Source organism: Felis catus, chromosome B1 (genome assembly GCF_018350175.1).
Source record: "Felis catus isolate Fca126 chromosome B1, F.catus_Fca126_mat1.0, whole genome shotgun sequence".
Lineage (NCBI taxonomy): Eukaryota > Metazoa > Chordata > Mammalia > Carnivora > Felidae > Felis > Felis catus.
In genome coordinates, this window is record NC_058371.1 from 754021 (window position 1) to 779895 (window position 25875).

Sequence of the window (25875 nt, forward strand, 5' to 3'; positions counted from 1 at the left end):
GCCCTTGAGCTCCATTTGTTACATTTTTTTATACAACAGCAGGCTTTCAGGGAAGTGGCAAAGGTTAAGAAGGAAAAGACCTGGGTGGAAGGGGTTCCGAGACAGCTGTCGTATCATCAAGATTTTATAAGAAAATATTCACATCTTAATGGAAAACTGCAGTTTTTACCAAAGAGCTTTGTCTGTTTTCATGACATCTCCGGGCATTCATAGATGTGTCTCCACATACTGATTTTCACGGACCCATAAAAAGCCCAGATTCAACAGCACGAACCTACCTGACCGACGCCCACCCACCTGCTAGCCCGCCTGTCAGCATGGAGGTGGGCATTGCTCTCGCACACGTATTCCCTAAAAACAAGTTTTAAAACTGGTGCCTCCGTACAAACAAGTTATAGAGCTTGAGAGCTGCCATATGGAAGACTTACTTGTGCTGTGTCTAAGGGGGATCCAACGCACCACAGCCACTTAAATAAGATACGTGATCAAGCTCTTGGCTCAATCACCCTTCTGTCCTCTGGAACTCCAACTCCCCCACAGGTTTGCCCTAATATAATAACTTTATCGCATCATGCTTCTCAAATAAGCCTTCTTCTTTAAAAAATGTCTATGATGGTAAACATAATTTTTTTCTACATTATTAGAATTAGTAAAAGGCAATTGATCAAAGTAACAATTACTGCTTTTAATCATTACCCACTACAGAGCAAGTCCCTGGGGCCAAGATTCTCTGCTGAGAGGGAAGGAGTATGGAAGCACATGTGTCACTGCTATGAGACAGGGTCCTACAGGAACACTACCCGTTTCATTTTACAGAGGTAACTGCTCAGAAACTCTGAACACAAAAATAGGTAGAAGACGGCATGTGGCTTTTTAAAAATAGCAATATTACTTGATTCATTGAATTCTTTGTAAATAATATGCCAAAAATCACAGAGGAATCCATCATCAAACAAAATTATTACTTTTTATTAAATATTTTTAAAGTTTATTTATTTTGAGAGAGAGAGAGTGCGTGAGCAGGGGAGGGGCAGAGAGAGAGACAGAGAGAGAGAGAGAGAGAGAGAGAGAGAGAGAGAGAGAATGCCAAGCAGACTTGAACCCACAAACTATGAGATCATGACCTGAGCCGAAACTAAGAGTTGGATGCTTAACTGACTGAGCCACCCAGACGCCCCTTCACAAAACTATTTTTTTAATCTTTATTTATTTTTGAGAGAGAGACCAAGTGCGAGTGGGGGAGGAACAGAGAGAGAGGGAGACACAGAATCCAAAGAAGGCTCCAGGCTCCAAGCTATCAGCACAGGGCCTGATGCGAGGCTTGAACTCACGAACCATGAGATCGTGACCTGAGCTGAAGTCAGCCACTTAACCAACTGAGCCACCCAGGCGTCCCTTCACAAAGCTATTTTTAACGATCGGCTGATAACTCAACTGTTGCCTTCAATTTTGCTGAAAGCAAAGGAATGTCAAATACGTGACTTGGAAAGAGATGTGTTGCGTGTCCTTAGAATAATTTGCTTTCCTTCTGTGAGACCAGTATTCCCAACCGTCCCTTTGGTGGGCACACCGTGGTGGTGTCTATGCCTGGTAGGTCCTCCTTTTGCAAACGGGGGACCAGCAGCTGAGCAAAGTAAGCCTGCAGGACCCTGGGCACTTGCTTGGCGCAGGAGCTGGATAGTGTCGTGGACAGCAGTGTGGACAACGGTGCAGGCAGTGGTGTGGGCAATGGCGTGGAAAAGGGCGTGGACGATGGAGAGGACAACAGTGTGGACGGTGGCACGGACAACGGTAAGGACACGTTGCTGCTGCGAACACCCACGTGAAAATATTTGTGCAACATGTGTTTTCACTTCTCCTGGGTGTGGACAACGACATGGAAATGGCCGGGGGTCCTCCCCGCGCCCCAGCCACTGCCCCGTGCTCCCTGGCTCTCACAAGGGGTCCTCCCCGCGCCCCGGCCACAGCTCTTCACATTGCTTCCGCACCTGCACCGGGACGAGGACAGTCTCTGCCCAGCACAGTGAACTCAAGCTGGTCTTTAACGGCGGTGCCAGCACCGGCTTCTCTCCACACTGAGCACGCTGAAGTCCACAGTGTGGGCACAGTGACCTTGCACTGCCAGATACAGGACGTGCAGGGTCACCACCCCTGACAGCCAGGCCAGAGCTGCCTGCTCCAGGGCAAAACATGACAACTGCCAGGTCACTGACCCCTCCCTCCCCTCCCCCCGCAAGCCCCTCACCTGTCAAGGTGGTGGCACTCCTGCCCCTGAGGTCCGTAGTGGCCACCCTCTCAGCTGGGTTTCCAGAAGCTGGAGCCACGGGTACCCTCTTTTCTTGGCCACAGGGAACACTAGGGAAAAGCCTCCTCAGAACTTTCTCCACGAACACTACAAGTGAAAAAGAGAAGAAAGAATTATTCACGGGGGTTCATTTAAATTGCAAATGGATTTTACCTAAAATAAAGACAAAGCCTGACATTACCACCAGAGAGAAAAGGGAATGTGCGTGAGGACAACCTAGCACTGTCCCCTGAGGACCCCCAGCACCATCCCCTGAAGCCTTGCCAGCACTGTCCCCTCAAGGACCCCCAGTACTATCCCCTAGAGGATCCCCCAGCATTGTTCCCCGAGGATCCCCAGGACCGTCCATCAGAGGACCCCCAGGACCGTCCATCAGAGGATCCCAGGACCATCCATCAGAGGACCCCCCCAGGACTGTCCAACAGAGGAAACCCCTGCACTGTCCATCAGACGACTCCCCAGGACCATCCATCAGACGATCACCAGGACCATCCATCAGAGGATCCCCCAGGACTGTCCATCAGGGGAAACCCCTATACTGTCCATCAGACGATCCCCCCCAAGACTGTCCATCAGAGGGCCTTCAGGAAATCCATCAGAAGACCCCCCAGGACTGTCCATCAGAGGACCCCCAGAACCATCCATCAGAGGATCCCCCCAGGACCGTCCATCAGAGGACCTCCCTGCACTGTCCATCAGAGGACGCCCAGAACCGTCCATCAGAGGATCCCCCCAGGACGATGCATCAGAGGACCCCCTAGGACCATCCATCAGAGGACTTCCCTGAACTGTCCATCAGAGGACCCCCAGAAGTGTCCATCAGAGGATCCCCCCAGGACCATGCATCAGAGGACCCCCCCAGGACCATCCATCAGAGGACCCCCCTGCACTAACCATCAGAGGACCCCCAGAAATGTCTATCAGAGGAACCCCCTGCACTGTCCATCAGATGACTCTCCCAGGACTATCCATCAGAAGACACCCAGCACCATCCATCAGAGGAATCCCTGCACTGTCCATCAGATGACTCTCCCAGGACTGTCCATCAGAGGACACCCAGGACCATCCATCAGAGGACACCCCCAGGACCATCTATCAGAGGATCCCCAGGACCGTCCATCAGAGGATCCCCCCCAGGACCATCCATCAGAGGACACCCAAGACCACCCATCAGAGGAACCCCTGCACTGTCCATCAGAGGATCCCCAGGACCACCCATCAGAGGACACCCCCAGGACCGTCCTCCAGAGGATTCCGAGGACCATCCATCAGAGGACCCCCCCCCCCGCAGGACCACCCATCAGAGGATGCCCCTAGGACCGTCTATCAGAGGAACCCCCTGCACTGTCCATCAGATGACTCCCCCAGGACCGTCCATCAGAGGCCACCCAGGATCGTCCATCAGAGAATCCCCAGGACCATCCATCAGAGGATACCCAAGACTGTCCATCAGAGGACCCCCTTGCACTGTCATTAGATGTCATTAGAGGACCCCCAGGACCATCCATCAGAGGGCCTTCAGGAATGTCCATCAGAGAATCCCAGGACTGTCCAGCAGAAGAACCCCTGCACTGTCCATCAGACAACCCCCCCCCCCAGGACTGTCCATCAGAGGACCCCCCAGACTGCCCATGAGAGGACTCCCCTGCACTGTCATTAGAGGTCATCAGAGGACCCCCAGGACCGTCCATCAGAGGATCCCCCCAGGACCGTCCATCAGAGGACCTCCCTGCACTGTCCATCAGAGGACCCCCCGAACCGTCCATCAGAGGATCCCCCCAGGACCATGCATCAGAGGACCCCCCAGGACCATCCAGCAGAGGACCCCCCTGCACTATCCATCAGAGGAAACCCCTGTACTGTCCATCAGAGGACACCCCCAGGACCGTCCATCAGAGGATCCCCCCAGGACCGTCCATCAGAGGACCCCCCTGGACTGTCCATCAGAGGAACCCCTGGGACCATCCATCAGAGGACACTCCAGCACCATCTTCCAAGGGCCCCTAGCACTCTCCATCAGGGGACCCCCAGCTTGGTCCATCAGAGGACCCACTCCCTACAGGACCAGCAGCCTGGATGTCCACAGGTGTGGGGACAGGAGCCAGGCTGGGAAGAGAGGGCAGCAGGCCTGGAGAGTGGAGCATACGAACTCAGGTGTTTATGACTGGGTTTACAAGTAGTCTTTCTTCCCTGCAATGTTCTCTCTCTTTGAAATTGTGTGAAGTACAGACTGTGAACCAGTCTCCGAATTTGGGGTCCAGGTCCTGGATGCAAAGTGTCCTCCTAGACAGGATCACACAGAATAGCTCGGGGCGAGGGGTGGAGCTGGGCAGACAGAGCAGGGCCCGGGGGGCCCGCAGCACAGGACACTCCCTGGGGAAGTGCATCTGCACACACTCCCCGCTGCGCTTAGGAAGACAAGCCTGGTTCCAGCAAGTACAGGGAGATTTTCCACTTTGTTTATTTTAGTTGACATTCTGCTTTAACCGGGGAGAAAGCTGTCATAATGAATAAGCATTTCTGTCCGGATATAATGTGGATAAAGAACGGGCTTGAATCTCAAAACGGCATCTTGGAAGAGGTGAGGGAAAGCGTAATAAAGTAAGTTTGTTTTAACCTTGGTAAATGTAGAAACGGGTGCATGAAGGAGAGAGCTGCTCTGGGGTGGCCAGCAGTCAGGGGCAGAGTCAGTGCGCTCGGGGCAGGCAGGCCAGCTTCCAGATCCCTCCATCGCTGGGTGCTTGGGGACTGGAAGTGGGTGGCCCTCGGCAGGGACAGGACCCTGAAGTCACAGACCCTCCCAATCTCATCACACTCTCGGGCAGTGTCCCTACTAGAAATGACTCCCACTGACCTGGCCGAGTTATAAAAACACAATTAGGGTTTAAAAATACGAAAGGGTGCCCTCCACCCTGATGGCTCCTCAGATAATCTACTAAAACCAGGCCGGCACTGGGAGCCTGTGCAGCCTGGTGGCTCCCAGGGAGGAAGGAAAACCGTCCGTGCTAGTGACACAACCATTTAAGGCCACAGGTCCTAGCAGTAAAAGATTCCCCATGCACTTTTGTTGAATGTTCTACAAAATCTTCACTGGCATAGGACCTGGCACAAAGCGTGTTTCCAGTACAATCTGCTGAGGGGAAGTGTTCCCAGAGCCTTCCGTAGAACACGTTCACAGGCAGGGTGTCTCGGAGCAGCACCCAAACTGGATTGTGGGGAGAAGCAGCTTGTTTTGCACATTAAAAAAAAAATGTTCCGTGGTATTCAATGATATCAGTTAGAAATTCCATCGCCGTGTGATTCCTTAAAGGGCAGAGAGGAATGTTCTGTTCTGCCCCCGTTAGGTAGGACCCCGGGTTAAGGCTAGCTGAGCCCCAGCACTTCCCATCACAAGATGAGCAGAAACGCCCCCGACATGGCAGCACTGAGACAGGCATGGCTGTGTGACAGATGTGGCTGCACCTACCACATGTGGCCCTCCCACCTCACCCACGAGTAGGGCTCTCTGGGGTGCCTCTCCCCCTCACACACTTCCCACCAGCCACTAAAGGGCGAACCTCCACACCCACGCTGGTGTTTACACACAGCACTGGTTATTTCAATGACGCAGAACTGAACTCGCCTTTCCCACCCCATGTTGTATGCCCAGGGCCACTTCCCGACACCACAAGCAGCTCCAGCCTCATCGTGTACAAGCAGGCGGTGTCAGAAGCAGGGCCTGGGCATGCCTGTGAGGAACAGGGGCACATGCAGTGCGCCTCGTCTGTCTAGGATGCCGGCGGCTGGAAACCTGGGGTGATCATCAGTGACCTGAGCCGCTGTGAACAAGCCTCCAGACAACCTCAGATCGCAGGAAAAGAGGCCGCGTACTCAAGGCTTGAAGACAAATGTAAACACAAACACAACTTAAATATAAAAGTTCTGCACTTCAGCTTTAAATCCCATGTGACCATGTGGAGGTGGAGGGAGAACAGTGCAGATTCAGATGTGCCGATTCACAAAGGTCGAGAAGGTCTGTTCAGTTTACATTTTAGCAAATGACAGACACAGTTCCCCTAACTTTGCCTTTAAAACTGGGCCCAGTGAGGCACCTGGTTGGCTCAGTCGGTTAGGGGTCCAACTTCAGCTCAGGTCATGATCTCACGGTTCATGGGTTTGAGCCCCGTGTCGGGCTCTGTGCTGACAGCTCAAAGACTGAGGCCTGCTTCTGATTCTGTGTCTCCCTCTGTCTCTGCCCCTCCCACACTCATGTTCTGTCTCTCTCTGTCTCAAAAAATAAACACTAAAAACAAACAAACAAATTCAACGCAGTGGTCCAACAGCCAGAACAGAAAGAAAACCTTTCAGCACCCTAAGCTAAGCTGGGTTAAGAATCTCGTAAACCCAAGTGGCGAATGTGATTTCTCTCCTATACTAGCAGGTGTTAAAACCTCATAAGCAAAAACGTCCTTTCCCGCGGGACTAGGTGCTTCTCAGGACAAGGCTGGCATCTGGCTACTGCACCATGGCACGCTGGCTCTCCAGAAGCTGGAGGTGCTCGAGAGACTCCTTCCTACCCCCGCTCCTTGGTACAGCACTGTCACAGGAGAATGAGTACTTGGTACACAATTCCTGACAGTCGTTGGGATTGACGAGGGTACTGAACACTGGAAATGCTGGCTTTATGTTCTACTGTCCATGATCCATGAGTTACTTACAAAGTGCACCATCAATAGGCAAAAGAACAGATGATCTAAGAGATGTCATGATGGGTTTCTCAATGTCAAGGGGGAGTTTTGTCTTCAATGAGAATTTTAACTAATAAATCTGAACCCAATCTAACTATCCAGGTATCTCAGAATGAAATCATTTTGCTAATAAATGCACATCTAATGCTTTTAATTGCCAGAACTTAAAGCATAACGTCTTTGTAAAAATATCACTTTAATTAAAAAAAATCAGCTTTAAAGAGCAATGTATAACAAAATAACAATTACTTTCTGGCAACTAATATTGCTGAAAGATTCAGTCACGTGCCTCACTCTATCTCAGTGTTGAGACTACACGATAAAGTCGGGAATGAGACTCTGCGGGGTGCCTGACCTTCAGGTCCGCACAGCTGTGCTGAGACAAACAAGCCCTCGGCCCACCGCATGCACACAGCAACACTGCAGTTCTAGGGGACAATGTGGCCACGGTGCATGGAAGCAGTCACATGGACTCTCCTGTCGCTAAAAGAGTTCGTAGTTTATTTAAACAGAAGTAGCCAGCTATTTCAGGCCTAACAACATGTTGTACAGCCACTTAAACTCTCACTGCTACTCAGAGCCTACGGAGTTATGAATGAAACATGTACTCGACGAACCGCTTGATGGCTTCCTGCAAATATGGACTTAATTCTGTAAACAAAGCATGTCTTCCAACTGGCCAAATCTACTTAGTGACTCATGTTAAAAGCAGAGCAGGAAAGAAAGTACAGTAAAACCCTGGATTGCGAGTGACTTGTTCTGTGAGTGTTCCGTGAGGCGAGCAAACATTTCCAATAAATTTCAACTTGATATATGAGTGAGGTCTTACAATACAAGCCGTATGTGACAACAAACGTCACATGATCACAACTGAGCCGATGGTTCTTCTCTCTCTCGCTCTTGCTGCAGGATTGTGCATGATCGTCAATGCAATCCTCAAAAGGAGGCATGAAATCCTCAAAAGGAGGCAAAGGCAAGTGTCATTGGGTAGGTTTCTTGTTAAAGCTGCACGAAAAGAAAAAGATTCCGTTGAGCCAACAGATGGCAGCCATTCTGTCGGTGACAGTGAAAGTCATCCTGCATAGCAACCCTCCTCTCTCCGGTCTTCCTCATGCTGGCCATGAAGGGTTTCAAAGATAAGTGCAGGTCAGTTGGTTTGTTGTTATTATTTTGTATTATAGTACAGTATTGTAATCATTTTTATATGAATATTTTTGTGTGGAACGAATCATCTGAGTTCCCATTATTTCTTTGGAGAAATTCACTTTCACGTAGAAGAAGTGCTTTGGATTACAAGCATGTTTCCAGAATGATTTTTGCTCGCAAACCAAGGTTTTACCATATCATTATGTCTTTCAGGATGCTGGTACATAGCAAAGCATCATTTTTAAAAAGTCTTTCATCTCTGGTTTGCTGAAATGCACCTTTTGACCTTGTGTGTGTGTGTGTTTACTCACTGCAAATGTTAACTCTTCTTCAATGCAATTACTGGGTTTAAATCTCACATTCGGGCATAAAAAGGGAAGAGTATATTCCATTTTTAACAAAGGTGTTAACGGCAGCATTTCAAGGAATTGCTTTCCCATTTGCTGTGATGTTAGAGCAGAAGCCCGAGAATGCCATGCGTGCGGTGTGCAGCAAGCTTCTGGAGGGCAAGCAGGTAAGTCCTCCCAGGTGACTCCCCCAGGTGAGCCCCCGAAGATGAGTCTCCTAGGTGAGCCCCTGCAGGTGAGCCCCCAGGTGAACTCCCACAGGTGAGTCCCCCAGGTGAGCCCCTGCAGGTGAGCCCCCCCAGGTGAGCCCCCCAGGTGAGCTCTCGCAGGTGAGCTCCCACAGGTGAGCTCCCACAAGTGAGCCCCCACAGGTAAGTCTCCCAGGTGAGTCCCCCAGGTGAGCTCCTGCAGGTGAGTTCTCCTAGGTGAGCTCTCGAAGGTGAGCTCCCCCAGGTGAGCTCCCACAGGTGGGCCCCTGCAGGTGAGTCCCCTGGGTGAGCCCCTGCAGGTGAGCCCCCCGGGTGAGCTCCCGCAGGTGAGTCCCTGCAGGTGAGTTCCTCCAGGTGAGCCCTCACAGATGAGACCCTGCAGGTGAGCTCTCCTAGGTGAGCCCCCGAAGGTGAGCTCACGTAGGTGAGCTCCCACAAGTGAGCCCTCACAGGTAAGTCCCCCGGTAAGCCCCCCAGGTGAGCTCCCGCAGGTGAGTCCCTGCAGGTGAGCTCCTCCAGGTGAGCCCCCCCAGGTGAGTCCCCGCAGGTGAGTCCCCCCTCGCCCCCAGGTGAACTCCTGCAGGACAGCTGGCTGCACTCTGCAGCACTTCCTAGCCAGGCAGTCTCACAATAGGGGAAAACGGCTGTGTGCTCCATTTGAAAAAGCTCTTATGAAAAAAGGAAAGGAAATAGGAACATTTTCTTTTAGAATATTCCATTCTGAAAAAAAGCAAAAGGGAATTATAAAAGGTGGCACAGAAAAAGCACCCCATGACCTTTGACACCACTGAGGAAGTTACCCCCCCCCCCATCAATATCAGGAATGTTTTTCTTTCTCTTAAAAAAAAGTTCACTTGGATCACCAAGTAATACAGGTTCCGCTCAATATTTGTGTTCACAGTCTACTTTATTTAAAGTCGGGGAGCGGCTGTGCATTTAGTCCTCCTAAGTATACGCCATACATCTGGAGAGCTGTCTGGTGCGGATGAGAAGTGTTTACTCGTTTGTGATTCTACAGGCAAATTTGTCAGAACCTATGTTCTCATCCCTGCAAACCACGGTCTCCTGGAAAAGCGGGACTCTGAGGGGACAAGCAAAACGTGTGTGGGGCTAGTCTGGGACATGAGGAAGGCAATTAGTTCAAAAGCAGTCTTTTAAAGGGTGGACATTACTGGGAAGGAGCATGGCCAACGCGACTACATGCTCACTGGAACTACACAAAAATGGAAGGGACCCCAAATATCCACATAACTTTAAAATGCTTGAGAGGAAAACATAGAATAGGTTTACGACACTCTCTAGGTTTCTGGTGAACACACTTACATGTGGAAAAGTGATCATCTAGAACTTGACGGTTGCCAGGCTTCCTGAAATCATACTCAAGAAACACTGCTACTGAAAACAGAAGCTCGGTGGCCGTGGCTGAGAGACCGTGCCCTGTCCTCACCTTGGCCTGACGCGAGGAAAACCGTCCAGAGTGCACCAGTGACAGACACACGCACCAGTCACGGCTCCAGCGAGAAGGGAGAAATCTCCCACTCAGCAAATGCCAGGTCAAGCCATCCCCCCTTTCCATCCTGAAATGGATGACTTCTGAGTATCTTGTTTTAACAGATGCTTTAAATTTCTCACGGTTACTGTATTTCTTGGGATCTCATGTTCTGAATTTTATTTTTGCCATAAAGACTGCGTTCAAATGCCTGCCTGGTACCTGCCAGCCTATCCATAGCTTTCTCAACAATGTTCAATGTTTTATTTTTCCATTTTATCCCAATAATGAAGCAAGGTATTTAACCACTGTCTGTAATCAAGGAATAAAGGAATAAATTGATAATAGCACTATATCACTTCACAAGATAGAAAAGTTCAGTATAATATGTTAATTTAATAAATGATACTTTCTTAATGAGTTTCATAATAGAATCATAAATGTAAGAATGATTAGCTAAGATTTAAGCAAGAGTTGGCAAGCTTTCTGAAATACGCATTAAAAGGGAAACAGTACTCAAAATAAAACCAGAGACTGCTCTCAAATGGGACGTACTTAGAACGTACACCCTGACTGACACGTGCTCTCCCGTGTAAGGATTGATGTACACCGAATATTCATTTTCTCCCAAACTTTCACATTAAAGAAAAGTCCAAAGTTTGTCTCTAATTCTTGCAGAGTGTCAACATCACTGACTGGATCAGCCACCAGTGGGCATGGCGGAGCCCTGCCCCACGCGGGACCCCGAAGGACATGCCGCGGCCCAGGGCGCGGCCCAGCAAGGGCCTTGAGAAACTTGCTTCAACATCCTGGGGACCCAGGATAACCCGTCACGTTTACTCCAGAACTTTTATCGCTCCCAGTTCGACGAAGAGTGGCTCTTCGTCGCTCAGATCTCGAATTCTGCCCAAAGCGCACAAGGTGAGACTGGCCGCGGGTCACTGGCACGAGTAGGGAGGTTAACCGCTTGCTTTGCGCAAAAGCAGACTGGCGAGTGCCCGCTCCTTCCACTGCCCAACGTTACCCCACGGGTGTCCCTAAAGCCACCTCCACTTGGGGACTGGGCCTCCTCCAGGAGCCTCCTCTCCAGCCCCCGAGCCGGGCACGCGTGGGCCTCCCCCCAAACAATGCCCTCCCATGATGGCTGCCGGTGCTGCTCTGTGTCACCATCAGCCGGGCTGTGACTGTGGACCACACACTTCACGTGTGCCTTCTGGCAGAGCCCTTAGGATAAGGCCAGTGTCACCACACGCTGCGCGCAGTTCACCTTCAGGGTACAGCTGCCCCTTGAACGATGTGGGGTTTGGGCACGGACCTTTGTGTCCTTGAAATTCCCCAGTCAGGAGAACTTGTGAGTCTCCCTAAACTTGACCAGAAGTCTGGCCAATAGCAGTCGGTGAACACTTGCCTTGTACACTACATGTATCCTGTCGTGCGTTCTCACAACAAAGGAAACCAGAGAGAAGAGAAGGTCATTAGGAAAGTCGCTCGGAAGGGACAACACACTCATCGCACTGCACGGTTCTGACCGGAAAACACCCACGTACAAGTGGACGCATGCACTTCAAACCCGTGTTGTTCCAGGATGAGCTGGGAGACGATGTTCTGACATCTTAAAACTTTCTGGCTGCAGAGACCACCACTCCCAGGGCAGCCCATTCTTAAGAGAGAGCAAAGCAGGGCAGTCACGTCCATGTGCAAACTGCTCCATCCAGAGCCCTGCCTCCCCATCTGTCCTGCCCCCAGGAGCAGCACCCCTCTGCTCTCCCTCCCCATCTGTCCCCCTGCCCCCTGTCCCTAGGAGCAGCACCCCTCCACCCTGCCTCCCCCATCTGTCCCTGCGCCTAGGAGCAGGACCCCACCACCCTGCCTCCCCTGTCTGATCCTGCCCCCAGGAGCAGGACCCCTCCGCTCTGCCTCCCCCATCTGCCCTGCCCCCCCCCCATCTGCCCGGCCCCCAGGAGCAGCACCCCTCTGCTCTGCCTCCCCCATCTGTCACCCTGCCCCCAGGAGCAGCACCCCTCTGCTCTCCCTCCCCATCTGCCCCCCTACCCCCAACCCTAGGAGCAGCACCCCTCCACCCAGCCTCCCCCATCTGTCCTGGCGCCAGGAGAAGCACCCCTCCGCTCTGCCTCCCCCATCTGTCCTGTACCCAGGAGCAGGACCGCTCCACTCTCCCTTCCCATCTGTCCCCCTGCCCCCCTGCCCCCAGGAGCAGCACCCCTCTGTCCTACCTCCCCCATCTGATCGTGCACCCAGGAGCAGCACCCCTCCGGCCTGCCTTCCCCATCTGTCCTGCCGCCAGGAGCAGCACCCCTCTGCCCTGCCTCCTCCATCTGCCTTGCCCCCAGGAGCTGCACACCTCCACTCTGCCTCCCCCATCTGTCCCTGCCCCCAGGAGCAGGACCCCTCCGCCCTGCCTCCCCCGTCTGATCCTGCCCCCAGGAGCAGCACCCCTCCGCCCTCCCTCCCCCATCTGTCCCTGTCCCCAGGAGCAGCACCCCTCTGCCCTGCCTCCCCTGTCTGATCCTGCACCCAGGGGCAGGACCCCTCCGCCCTGCCTCCCCTGTCTGATCCTGTACCCAGGGGCAGGACCCCTCCGCCCTGCCTCCCCCATCTGTCCCTGCACCCAGGAGCAGGACCCCTCCACCTGCCTCCCCCGTCAGATCCTACACCCAGGGGCAGCAACCCTCAGCGTTGATCATCCTGGGCCCTGGTGCAAGGCAAGAAGGGCCACCTTTATTGCTCAAAACTCACCAAAATTGTTCAAACTAGCCGGTCCCAAATTGTTTACCATGCCCTGCCGGCCTGTCCCAGCCAAGCCCAACAAAGCCCATTCACGGTGTGAATCCTTCCCTGCCTCCTGGCCCTCCTGGGGCATCCCCATGTCATGCCCCTGTCTCTAGGACCCAGGAGTGTAACAACCCTGGTTTTCCTGAGCCTCCGCTCCGGGTCCTCTTGTGGCTGCACCTGACTGGCTGTGTCACGCAAGAATACCAGATGGCCCCCCCGGATGGAGGGGACAACTGAGGATTACAGGGAGTGCCATCACAGGGGCCTGCCACCCTCTGAACAGCAGCGTCCCACCCTGGGGGATGGAACCTGCTGCCCACACACCACACACCCCAACCGGACCGTGTCTGATCCTGAAGAAAGTAGTGTGTAACTGCCAACCTACAAGGTCAGTCCTCACATCCAGGGTTTTTGGGAAGCTTCTGTCCCCCGCAGCTGCTGCCTTACTCCCCGTCGTCTCCACATACCCACGAACCCCCAACAACACGCTAGCTGGCCCTCCTGCCACTGTAACTGCCCCTTCCCACAGTTATGCTGTCCAGTCTCGGGGGGGTCTTTAATGGAAGCAAATGACTATCCCTGTGATGCCTGAAACCTGCAGCTCAGGGTCCCTACCCTCAGCACAGGTGCCCTGGGCGGCCAAGACCCAGCATTCACCCAACCCCCTTGGTTTACATGGAGCCATTTGTGCATTTGGTCGCTGGGCCATTCATTTCAGAAGTGCTTACTGAGCTCATTCATTCATTCATTCATTCATTCAGGAAGTACTAACAGCCCATCCATTCACTCATTTGTTGAGGAAGTGCTTACAGAGCTCATTCATTCATTCATTCCTTTGTTCAGGAAGTGCTTACTAAGTTCATTCATTCATTCATTCATTCAGGAAGTGCTTACTGAGTTCATTCATCATTTGCTTAGGAAATACTTACTGAGCTCACTCATTCACTCATTTGTTCAGGAAGTACTTACTGAGCACACTCATTCATTCATGTGTTCAGGAAGTACTTACTGAGCTCAGTCATTCATTCAGAAAGTGCTTACTGAGCACACTTACTCATTCATTCTTTCCTTCAGGAAATGCTTACTGAGCACAGGAAGCCTGCCTGGTAGAAGGATTCAGACAGGAATCCGGTGGTGACGATGCAGAAGGCAGCCGTGTGTGATGGAGGGAGCACGCCATCAGGGGAGGTGGCGCCATGGGGTGGAGGTGCTAATCCAGCCTTGCTGGCTCCGGCCTGGGCAATTTCTGTGACCAGTAAAGCCAGACCATGTCTCCTGTAGAAGCATCACAGGCATAAGGATGCAGCTGTGCCCCAGCAGTCACCCTGTGCCAGCTGGCACCGAGCACGCAGCTGCCCAAAGAAACGGAGGGCTCCTTCCCACCGAGGTGCAACCCAAGCAGAGCCTGAGGTTCTAAGATGACAGAGGACCTCGTCGGCACTGAGAAGGCTGAAGGTATGACTGGAGAGACACGTGCACACAGGTGTATGAACACACACACACAGACACACATGTGCACACACGCAGAGATACACACATGTACACGCAGATACACGTGTGCACACACACGAACACAAAGAGACATGTGCGCACACATGCAGAGATATACACACGCACAGACATACATGTGCGCACACACGTGGATACGCACGTACAGAAGACACACGTGTGCACGGTGGAGATACACATGCACACACGCATGCACAGACACACGTGCACACAGGGGAACACATACATGGACACATGTTCACACACAGATACATGTATACACACATGTGCGCACACATGCAGAGATCCACACATGCACACACAGACACACACGCGGAGATACACAGACACACATGTGCAAAGAGATACACACACAGACACACACATGCACACAGAGGCTCATATGTGTACATACATGCAGAGATACACACATGCACACAGGTAGACACACACATGTACATGCACAAGCACAGACACACATGCGCACAGACTCACATGTGCACACACAGACATGCACACATAGACGCCCCATCCCAGTCCTGCTGGTCTAGGAACGCTATCCTCAGCACCCAGGACACAGAGAGCACCACGGTGAGGGGTAGGGTATGCTGACCACAGAGCCCTCCCACAGAGTCATGGATACAGGGATGAGGACAAGAGCTCGGTCATCCGGAACTGAGGCCACCACAGTTCAGATCTCATCCAAGGAGAGTCCTTGGAGGACAAGGATCTTGTGGCTCGCACTCCTGGCTCCTGGGCGAGGTGCGCCCTGGGAAGACCAGTCATGGCGGGAACAAATTCTTATTAAGAAGCAACTGGAGGGCCGCCCGGGTGGTTCAGTCGGTTAAACACCCAACTTCGGCCCAGGTTGTGATCTTGTGGTTCACGACTTGGAGCCCCGTGTCAAGCTCTCTGCTGACGACTCAGAGCCTGGAGTCTGCTTTGGATTCTGTGTCTCCCTCTCTCTCTGTTCCTCCTTGGCTGGTGCTCTGTCTCTCAAACGTTAAAAAAAAAAAAAAAAGCAATGGACCATCTGCATCACACACGCACTCCCCAACCTGGCAGTCGGCCTCATGAACACAGGAGGCAGGTGCAGGCAGAGACAGGTCAGGGCCAGGTTCAGGATCCCAACCAACGTACCAGCGCGTGCAGGTGGGAAGCCAGGGCCACGGGCACTCACTCACTTAATCCTGATAACATGAGAGGCTGAGATGACCGTTTCATGTTGATGAGACATCTTAGGATTAACAAAAATTAACTGAAGGGTGGGGGTGCTGGATGAGAGACAGGTGCGCTGCTGGGGGACAGGCACTCTGCCATGGTCTTGACTTGCATCCATTCCTTTAATTCTCTCCACCTACAACTCATCTGGTGAGTACAGGAGCAGGGAGGGACAGGGGCGTCCACGGTGCGGTCGTGAGTGCCAGGGAGTGAGGGACAGGAGCTGAGTGTGTTCCTCCCGGTCCAAAATGGACAGCGCACTCTCACCAGGCTGCCCTGCCTCAGCACGTAAGCACCCCCTGTCCTGGGGGCCAGGGGAGCTCACCTCCCGTAAGACGCGGGCCAAAGCCCGCACAGCCTCACGCAGTATGAGCTGGGAGGGGTGAGGACGGGGCGCTCTAGACTCTCGGGAGGCGCCGTCTGAGGAGCCGCCATCCTCACCGTCCACACTCCAAGCAGCAAAGCCGTACCCGGGCGAGTGCAGCAGTGAGGTCCTCTACAGATGGACGAGGCGCCTCCTGAGATGCTGCGCACCTGCTACAAGAAGCTGTCCGGAAAGGTACGAACAGGCGCCTGTCAGGCAGGTGGCGGGAACACTCACCCTGCTCCCTCATCTGAAGGGTTAACCGTGCAGCTGCTGAGGGCCGGCGCTGTGTGACATGGGGACCCGGCTCGCCCGCCACACACCTCTTCCCCGGGGAAGCCGGCCCTCAGGGCAGCTACTACCTGATCCCTGATCCGCCGGGGACCCTCCCGGCTTCCAAGTGCTGTCCTGCTGCCTCCGGCTTCCTCCAACACCGGCTCCCATGAGCACGGCCACCCCACCTGACTTAGCACTTTGTTCCCTGCTGGATATGCGCCCGCCCTCCCCGAGCAGGGAGGAAGCCACTCCAGCCACCACATAGGATGTGCGGGCCTCCGTGCGGTTCACGTCAGTCATGGAGGGCTGTGCATTTCACATCTGTCTGCTCACTCACAGAGGCGTGCGGAGTCTGGCCCTGGAGATGTCTGCTCGTACTGCTCACACATTTTCCCGCATAAAATAGAGCATAGTAAATAAAAAAAAATTACTCAAGTAGTATTGTTGCAAAGGCAAAGCATCGTCCCCGTGAATGCCGCAGAGTTCTGCGACACGCTGTCTGAGGGGAAATTAGGGCATCAGGGGGATACACAGCCCAGTGGGAGCAACCTTTCAGGGAAAAACCCTAGGACCACCGCTTCAGACAGACTGCCAGCCCGCCCGTGTCACATGCCAGAGCTGAGTTCCTTTCTCCTGGGATGTGTCCTCATCAGCAACCGTGACCCTAGCCCAGGGAACAGCTTGGAACCTCCCTAGAAGCGAAGCACTTGCTTCCCTGCTGTGTCCCCAATGCCTGAACGAGATGCCACACACACTCAGCAGACTCAATACACATTTGCCATGTGAGCCAGTGTTAAGAGTTCTGCGTGAAGTTGACTTGATGCAGCCACTGTGGGAAGCAGTGTCTCTGAAGGGCAGCTGGACGGCGAGAGAGCAGGGATGCCAGCGCAAGTCTGCACCGGCCCCGGCCTTCTCCATGCACCACACACTTCCCAAACCGTATGCTTCCACAATTTACAAGTGCTTAGACGTTTTTCCAACTATAATCTCCCGTAGGTGTTTCTGGAAGAGGGAGTGTTATCCCAGAGACATGCTCTTCAGTGATCTCGTTAAAAAGACTCAGAAAGCTAATATTTTGTTTCCCACTTACATTTAATACATACTAATCCACCCTTCCAACCGCAACGTCTTAAACAACCTAACTTTGTTTGACAATTTTATCACCGATCCAATGGGAAAAGGAGGTCTTTTCAGAGAAGACTCCTGACTGCGGAAAACAATGAAAGCTTTCTTCAGTGAGCTGAGAAAGGCCTTTACAATTGACGAGGCACAGGAGAGGACCATGATTTCTTGCAGAGGGAAGAGCATTCAGTGTGAGGCTTGGAAGGGTCACAAACACACACGGGGTGAGAAGGTATGAAGAGAAGGGGTGGACGCATAGTAGAAGAGGAAGGACTCCTGTGTGAGGGAGTAGAAACCCTCAGGGCTTATCAGCCAACCACGAAGAACCACAATGGCCACCTGGGTTGGGACTGCTCCCAAGAACCTCAGTTTAACCTGCAGATTCTCTAGTCCTACTTATGGTGTGTGTGTGTGTGTGTGTGTGTGTGTGTGTGTAAAAACAGTGCTTTGAGTACTCATTAAGATGTTTTAATGTTCCTTTTGGAGCCTAACATCTGACTGGTTAGAAATTAAGTCATCTTAACCTATGATGATCTGTTTTTAGAGCTCACTACGGAGAAGTCAAAACTCAGCAGGATGCGGTACAGTAGGGAGGCACCAGCATGGTGTTTTCCCATAAAGGAAGCCACAGAGAAGGGAACTCTAGTACTCTCCATATTCTGCCTTTTTGAGAAATTAGTTTCCTTTGCTTACTTTAAGCAAGCACTTATTAACTATAATGGACACTTGGCTTTTCATTTCAAAGGGCAAAACCACAATCATCCATTCTAAACTTAGAAAAGAAGAAAAAAATAACCACAGCCTGAACCAGTCCAAGCAACATTAAGAAATGTCTCAAAAACCTTCACTCAAAAGCCATAAAACTTCTAGAGGAAAACACAGGGAAAGAACTTCTCAGTGACGGTCCTGGTGATTTTTTTGAAATGACACCTGATGTGCATGCGACAAAAGCCAAAATCAACAAGTGCGAACCCCCTAATTAGAAAGTGGGTAGAGGATCTGCATAGAAATGTTTCTATAGAAAACATAAAGATGGTCAAAGGACACATGAAAAGATGTTCGATACCACTGTTTACCAAGTGCTAATCCAAACCAGTGACAGACCTGTTAGAACAGCAGTGATCAAAACGGCAAAAAATAACAAATAGTAGGACGTGGAGGACAGGGAACCCTGTGCACTGTTGGCGGGAATGTAAGTTGGTGCAGCCACTACAGAAGGCAGACTCCCCAAAATATTAAAAACAGAACTACCCTGTGATCCAGCAACTCCACTTCCTAGTATTTATTCAGAGGAAATGAAATCTGGAGCTCGAAGAGATATCTGCATCCCCACGTTCATTTCAGTGCTATTGACAAGAGCCAAGGCATGGAACAGCCTAAGAGTCCCTCCAGGATGGATGAATCAAGATGATGTGGTGTATACACGCAGTGGTATATTCAGCCATTAAGAAAGAAGGAAATCTTGCCATTTGCAACCACATAGGTTGACCCTCAGAGCCTTGCCCTAAACGAAGTAAGTCCAACAATGACAAATACCACATGATCTCACTTATCTGCTGCGTCTAAAAAAACCCTAGACTCCCAGGTGCAGAGAACAGGCTGGTGGTTACCAGAGAAGGGGAGGTGGTTACTGGGATTGGGAGAAGCCGGTCAGAAGGTACGATCTTCCAGTTCTAGTCCTGTAGGACTAGTAACTCCCAGAAAGTCGCGTACGGCACGGCGACCAGAGTTTACAATGCTCTGTGGTAGAGCTGAAAGTTGCTAAGAGAGGAAATCCTACGAGTTCTCATCACAAGGAGACTACGTGAGGTGCTAACTTACGGGGACCATTGGCAGCGTCCACGCACGTTACATCACTGTGCTGCCCACGTGGAACAGGTACGGGGTTGAATGGCAGTCATATCTCAATAAAACTGGGGATAAACAAAACCTTCCCTTTTGTCATTTGAATGCTGAGGATTAAGTGGTAATGAGAAGATACAGTTTCTAAGACTCCAAAATGTTAACCAATACATTTGTATTCCGCCCCTTGAGTGCTGGTTGAAAATATTATCAGTTAACAAAGGCTGGGTACAAGGTAGAGTATTATGTCCATTTTACAGGTGAAGAAAATGAGGCTCAAAAAGGCTTCTGACCTGTTCCCAGGGAGGAATTCCAGTTATCAAGCAGACTGCTCAGTATGAGCCGCAGGTCCCTGCATCGGCTTTGGGAAGTGTCCACCGCCCCATCTCCACCCTGCAATCCCACAGTCACTCATGGAAATGTGCTCCTTCCTCCCTCCTTTGGGGTCCCACAGGCCTCCTTGCCTCTGCCCAGTGCCCCTGGACACCCAGGGCTGCGATGAGGATCCCAGAGACACCGGGGACCCAAAGGGGGTGGGGGTGGGGGTCCTCCTGGCTCCTGGTGATCTTTCTGGCCCTCAGTGATCCCCGTTCTCTACCCCCACCCTCCCCAACACCTGTCAGGGTCTGGGGACCAGGTAGGAGGTGGGCCAGGGATGGAGCTAGAGGTAGGCTGGGGTCCCAGGTCTGGGTGGGAGGTGAACAGGGCTCTAGGGTCTGTGTGGTGGGTGGTCCCAATCCAGGAAGGAAATGGACAAGGCTCTGGGGTACAGCCGGGAGTGGGCCGGGGGTCTCGGAAGGAGGTGGCCAGGGCTCTGAGGTTCGGGAGGGCGGTGGCCAGGGCTCTGGGGTCCGGGAGGGAGGTGGACAGGGCTCTGGGGTCCGGGCGGAGGGTAGGCCGGGGGTTCGGGAGAGAGGTGGACAGGGAGGGCTATGGAGCCCGGGCGGAGAGTGGGCTGGGGGTCCCGGAAGGAGGTGGCCCGTGCTCTGGGTTCCCGGCGGTGGGTGGGCCCGGTGTCCGGGGTCTGGGTCCGAGAGCAGGAACTGGGAGGGCCGCGTCCCCTTCCCCACTACCCACCTGCGCCCCCCGCCCGCGCCCCCAGACCCCTACCCAACATACCGTGCCGTCTCAGCGCTGCCATGGCGATGCTGCGACCCCAGCTCTATCCCGGCGCCAACAACTTCAGGGCCAAAGTAGCGCTGCGACGCTTCCGGATTCCGACCCTCTATGCCCACCCACAACAATAGGCGTGCCCAATCGGGATCCAGGGTCTTTCCCGCTGGATGCCAATCAGCGGAGTCTCGGCTGTGGATTGGTTTTTGCGGGTGCCGTGGGCGTGACCAAGGGCGCTAGTGCTTGGAGCATGCTCAGAGGGAAGTGACTGACTACTGGGTGAGCCGGCTTCCCGGTTTTGGTGCCTTAGAAGAAAGTCAGAAGATGCAGGGAACTCCAGTCTCATATAAAGCCTATTAAACTATATCCTCTCCTTATTACCGTTTATCAGTATTCAAATGAAAAAAGGGAATTTTTTATTTTTCCCAGTTTTATTAAAATATAATTGAAATACAACACTGTAAGTTTAAGGAGGTATTATGAGTAGGGGTTCAGGGGGAAGGGGCTACGGAAAGGGGGTCATGGGAAGGAGTTCATAGGGACGTGGTCATAGGAAGATAACGGGAAGGGTCAGCAGGAGGGGGTCAAGGGGAGAGCAGACTCAGTGGGAGGGGCCCCTTGGTCCTGTGGCTCTGTGACCACTTAAGGTGTTACCTGGGGTTCTGTGGCCCCAAATCAGGAGTGCCAGTGCTGCAGGGGTGGGGGCAGTGCAGGGGTCCACTTAGCGCCCACCCTGCACCCAGGTGTCCACAGGTACTCCAGCACTAGGGGTGTGAAGGCCAAGGGGAGGAAGAGAGCCCACAGACTAATGTGGGGAAGACCCCTGCCCTCTGCTGTCCTCTTCCCCGCCGGTCCACTTCCCCCAGGTGGGTTTCTTCCCTGGGCACCCTGTCCAACCCTACTGCACCCTCTCTGCGGCCTGGATTTATTGTGTTCTCCTCTTCTTGAATTTACCTCTTTGGAAAATATATTCCCCAGAGTCTGTCAACGCAGGACACTGTTCAAGAGGCTGAGAACATGTCGTGAATGGCCTGATGACAGCAGACAGGAGAGGATAAAGTGAGACACACAGCATGTCATATGTCACACGGACACGAGTGTGGGGAAGCGGATGGTCAGGAAGGTTGTGTGAGCCAGGCTGGGAGCAGGGCTCGGTGACAGCTGGGCAAATATCACTCAGCAGAAGGGCAGCAATGTCCCTTGAGACTCTTGGGGGGGGGGCAGAAGGACTGATGCCATCTGTCAGAAAAAGGCCTCAGTGTTGGGACAAGACCCAGAGGGGATCATACTACTTTGCGCTCTCCAGCGAGGGAGGAAAACCATCAGCCTGGGAGAGCAGAGGTGTGATATCCGACATACATCTCACAGAGGGGCCTTGAGGAAGCAGGGAGACCAGTATGAGCCATTGCAGTTAGAGGGACCTTGGTGGCCAGAGTCAGGGCGGCAGCATCCGGGCTTGCAGGAAGAAGTCCTCGGATTTCTGATCTATTCGACGACAGAGCAAGAGATTTTTGTGTTGACCAGTGTGGGCTCTGAAGAGGAGAGTGACACATCTACACAATTTTGTTCGGGAAACTGGAAGGCTGCAGCCGCACTGAGGAGATGGGAAACATCCAAGAGGAGCACCCTTGGGTGGGGCCTGTGGGGTGGGACACGTGAGGTTGGATGCTCACGAGACACAGAAATGTAGGCATCAGTTAAACAGCTGAATAGGACTTTCGAGTTCAGGAGATGGTGAGTCTTGTCCAAACCCACACGGTGTCCAGCACCAGGAGTGAACCCTGATGGGGCTCACTATGACTCTGGGTGACGATGGTCAATGTGGGCTCATTGTTTTGACAGAGGCACCATCTGGTGGGGGCATGGACAGTGGGGGGCTGTGGGGGGGGCAGGCAGTACGTAGGAAGTCTCTGCACCTTCTCCTTAATTTTGCTGTAAACCGGAAACTGCTCCAAGAAATAAAGTAAAACATGTTGGTGCAGGAGGAGGGGATGTGTGCAGGAATCATGTCCTCAATGAGGCTGCATCCTGAACTTTTCCTTCTCTTTGGCAACATCCCCACCGGACTTCAAGCCCACTCTGGACATGGTGGCTTTACAACAAAATCTCCCCAGAAACCAGAGTTTCCTCCTGTCCTAAGGTGATAATGTCTTTCACACCTAGACTTGAAAGAATTGATGACGACATCAGCCTCCACTTTGCCACATGCAGCGTGTCTTCTGCCACCACCCTCCCTGCACCTGTTCCTATGTCACAGGACCCCAGGTCACCCATTTGCCCATGCAGGCTGACCACTCGGTGATCTCCCTGAAGTGCCATCGGCCCCCGTGCAGAGCCCAGCGTGGGACCATCACTGAGCCTCTTCTCCTCTCTTTCTCCCCCCTATAACGTGCCCAGGAAAACCAGCCAAGGATGTTCTCCCTGCAGCATTTCTGGCCTTCCCTGCCTTCATGTCTCCACCATCTCTCACTGGAACCCCCCCGGGTATTTAGACCGAGCTCCCCAATTCCATGCGTTCTTCCTCACTCTCACCTCCGTCCATCTCTTCTCAGTGCAGCCAAAATGTCTGCCACTCAAAACCAGTGCAGGTAATCCATCACTTTTACAAACTAAAGTACGAAATTGCACGATCCTATCAATAGATGCAGAAAGGACACTTGACAAAATCCAACATTTGGTCATGATATAAACTCTCATGAGACAAGCAACTAAGGGGAACTTCTTCAACTTCATAAAGAGCATCCATGGAAACCCTGCAGCTAAGGTCATGTTAACCCTATGGTTAAAGGTGTCCCTCCCAACACTCTCTCTCACATGGCACGGGACGGAGTCCTGGCTCATGCAGGAAGAAAAGGAAATAAAAGGTATACAGATTGGGAAGGCAGAGATAAAACTGCTTCATCCACAAATGTCATGACTGTCGGTGGAGAGTATCTTTCCCCGCTCAAATGTGAGCAGGGATACAGGATAATATTCAAAGACCTTAAGAGGTTTCCTAAACCCCGGACTCATCCTCCTCCCACTTTCACACCACTCTTCCTCTGCTCACTTTGTCCTCCTCACTCTGACCGGTCAGAGCACCGACCCACCTGCCCTTCCCTCCACCTCCCTGCTCTTCCTCCTTCCTAGAGCCCCTTCCCTGCTCTTGTCCCAGGCTCTGGCACAAGCAGTCCTCTGGATTGTGGTTCTGCTGCACAGTCCCCAGCACTCACCTGCTGGTAGCCCAAACCCACTGCTCGGTCTTTCTAGAAGGTATAGGAGTTGCTCGGCCAGAGGAACCCGCACTAGGCCAGTGGGGATGGAACTGTAGGACTGGGGGATGGAAAGCAGATGAGCACATGTCCAGCCCTCCAAGCCATGGTCAAGCAGTTCTGAGTCTGGGGGATGGAAATCAGATGAACATATGTCCAGCACTCCAAGCCATGGTCGAGCAGTTCTGAGGTGCACTCCAGAGAGTTCCCCCAGGGACCCCAGCCAGACTGAGCCCCAGACGTCTACAGGGATGGCCGGCTAGATATCATATCCTGTACACTTTCCCTTCCTCCCTGACGTGCTCTCTTCCAGCTTCCTGGACCAACCTCCCAAATAAACTACCTGCACCCGGATCCATGTCTCAGGACCTGCTTGCGGGTGAACCTGGGGCAAAGTAACACTTGAACCCGACTGTGGCCTCCTCAAAGAGTTCTTCCCTGACACCCCACGCTGTAGGAGCTGCCCTCTTTACCTTCTCCACCAACACCCCACATCTGTCCTTCTGAGAAGCAGTTGTAATTTGTAATGATATTACTGTTCAATTTTAAAAACTGACGCCCTCCCTGGACCGCAAGCTCCAAGGACCAGTGGCTGTTTCTGTGTTTGGCTCACGTACGGAGACATGACAGACACTCAGCACATTGTCGTTATTTTTGTCGTTGCTGTAGCATGAATGAATGAATACATGAATCTCGAAAAGAGGAACGGTTGGGGACAAATATGGAGAGGAGGGAAGGAAATTTTTTTTGTTAAAAAATTGATGTAGAATCTAGACTTCTGGTAGAGATTGGCACACATGATTCATGGGTTTTGACTGCAGAAACAAATTGGAAGATGCTAGAAACACTGCAGAGAAATGCGACTGTGAACAGGTTTCTCTGATTCATCTTGTATCCACAACCCTTGGCACTTGGAACTTTGCTGTCAAATAAAATGCAATGGATTAACAGGAGTGATCAGTTCTATGAAGAAGAACTCTTATGGAGACAGGGCTTTTGTTTAAAGGTCCTGGAATTTCTGGAAAAGGCTGGTTCATCCCTCTCCAAACATTTTTGATCACCTGCTTCCTATTCTGGTCCCTGTCCATTTTCCTATGAACCTTCATCTTGCCGGCCCCACTGTTCTGGCAGCTCAGACTTGCCGACAACCCAGGGGGAGATGTGGAGGGGTATGTTCTTTCAGAAGCGTTACAAGGGGCCCCCCTGACCTGCTCCAGGCACATTACCACAAGGGCGCAAAGGGGAGTAAGAACACTTGGCCTCCGGTTCCCAGCGGAGCAGAGAGGTCTTCGGCGGGTGACCCTCCTTGTCTGACGGCCATCTGGTCTTGGAAAGGCATTCCCGCGTATTTAATGAAGGTTTATCGAAATACGGCCAATGTCACTCAGTTGTCCAGATCGCTCAGGTTGTCGATGCAACTTGTGCTGAATTAATCCTTCCTCCTCCCTTGGCCGCTGTCTTCTCGGTGTTGCTGAGAGCAAACGCACGGAGGCGGCCAGACCCCACGGATGATGCTCGCCGCTCTGCGCCCAGGTTTCCTACTACAGAGAAGGCTGTTCCTGGGGCCGCCATGGTGCACCCCGTCTTCCCTGCGGACACCACGCACAGTTACTGCACAGGACAGTGCGCCCACGGAGGGAGGAGGAGGCTCGGCTTCGGGGCACCCCCAGCCACAGGACGGACACAACGGCGACACACCCTTGCCAGCAGCTGGAGCACGCATGTTCTCCTGAGTCCTCCCAGGCTAGGGAGCATCTGGGTCCGGAGCCGACTTCACCTGGGCGCGCGTTCCTCCTCGGGACCCGGAGCGCGTGGTGCTGCTCGCCGGGGGCCGAGGCACGTGTGGGATCCGCGCGCTAACTTCGCGGCGCTCGGGCACTCTCCCGCGGGCGGCGCCGGAACCGCGGGACCGCCGGACGAGCTCCTCGCGTCCGCAGCCCTCGCGGGCGCCCGGCGCAACAGGTGGCGTCCGGGGCGTGGCCTGCGCGCCGGCGGGCGGGGCGGGGCGGGGCGGGGCGGCCGGGGGCGCGGCGCGCGGGCCTGGGCTCCCCCGGGCGCGGGCCTGGCCCCTCCCCAGATGCCGCCGCGCGCCGGCCGCCCCCCAGCGCGCCCGGCCTCCCCGGGCGCCCAGTGCGCAGGCGCCGGCGGTGAGCTCCGACCGTGCGCCGGGCTCGAGCGCGGT

At 53.1% G+C, this 25875-nt stretch overlaps 1 protein-coding gene across 3 annotated transcripts in view; it reads right to left on the reverse strand.

Moving 5' to 3' along the window:
• Nucleotides 1-20585, reverse strand: part of ERICH1 (glutamate rich 1) — a 52141-nt gene extending 31556 nt beyond the window's left edge. The window contains exons 1-3 of one of the 3 annotated variants that reach the window (XM_045055163.1): nt 20449-20529; nt 7862-8037; nt 2246-2392 (exon numbers count right to left, since the gene is read on the reverse strand). In XM_045055163.1, the coding sequence (XP_044911098.1) occupies nt 2246-2392; nt 7862-7982 (268 nt within the window). In that variant the 5' untranslated portion in view covers nt 7983-8037; nt 20449-20529. Of the gene's footprint in view, nt 1-2245; nt 2393-7861; nt 8038-20448 lie in introns of those variants that run through there. The other 2 variants (XM_045055164.1, XM_045055165.1) reach the window with 2 other exon arrangements.
• Nucleotides 20586-25875: the final 5290 nt, after the last annotated feature.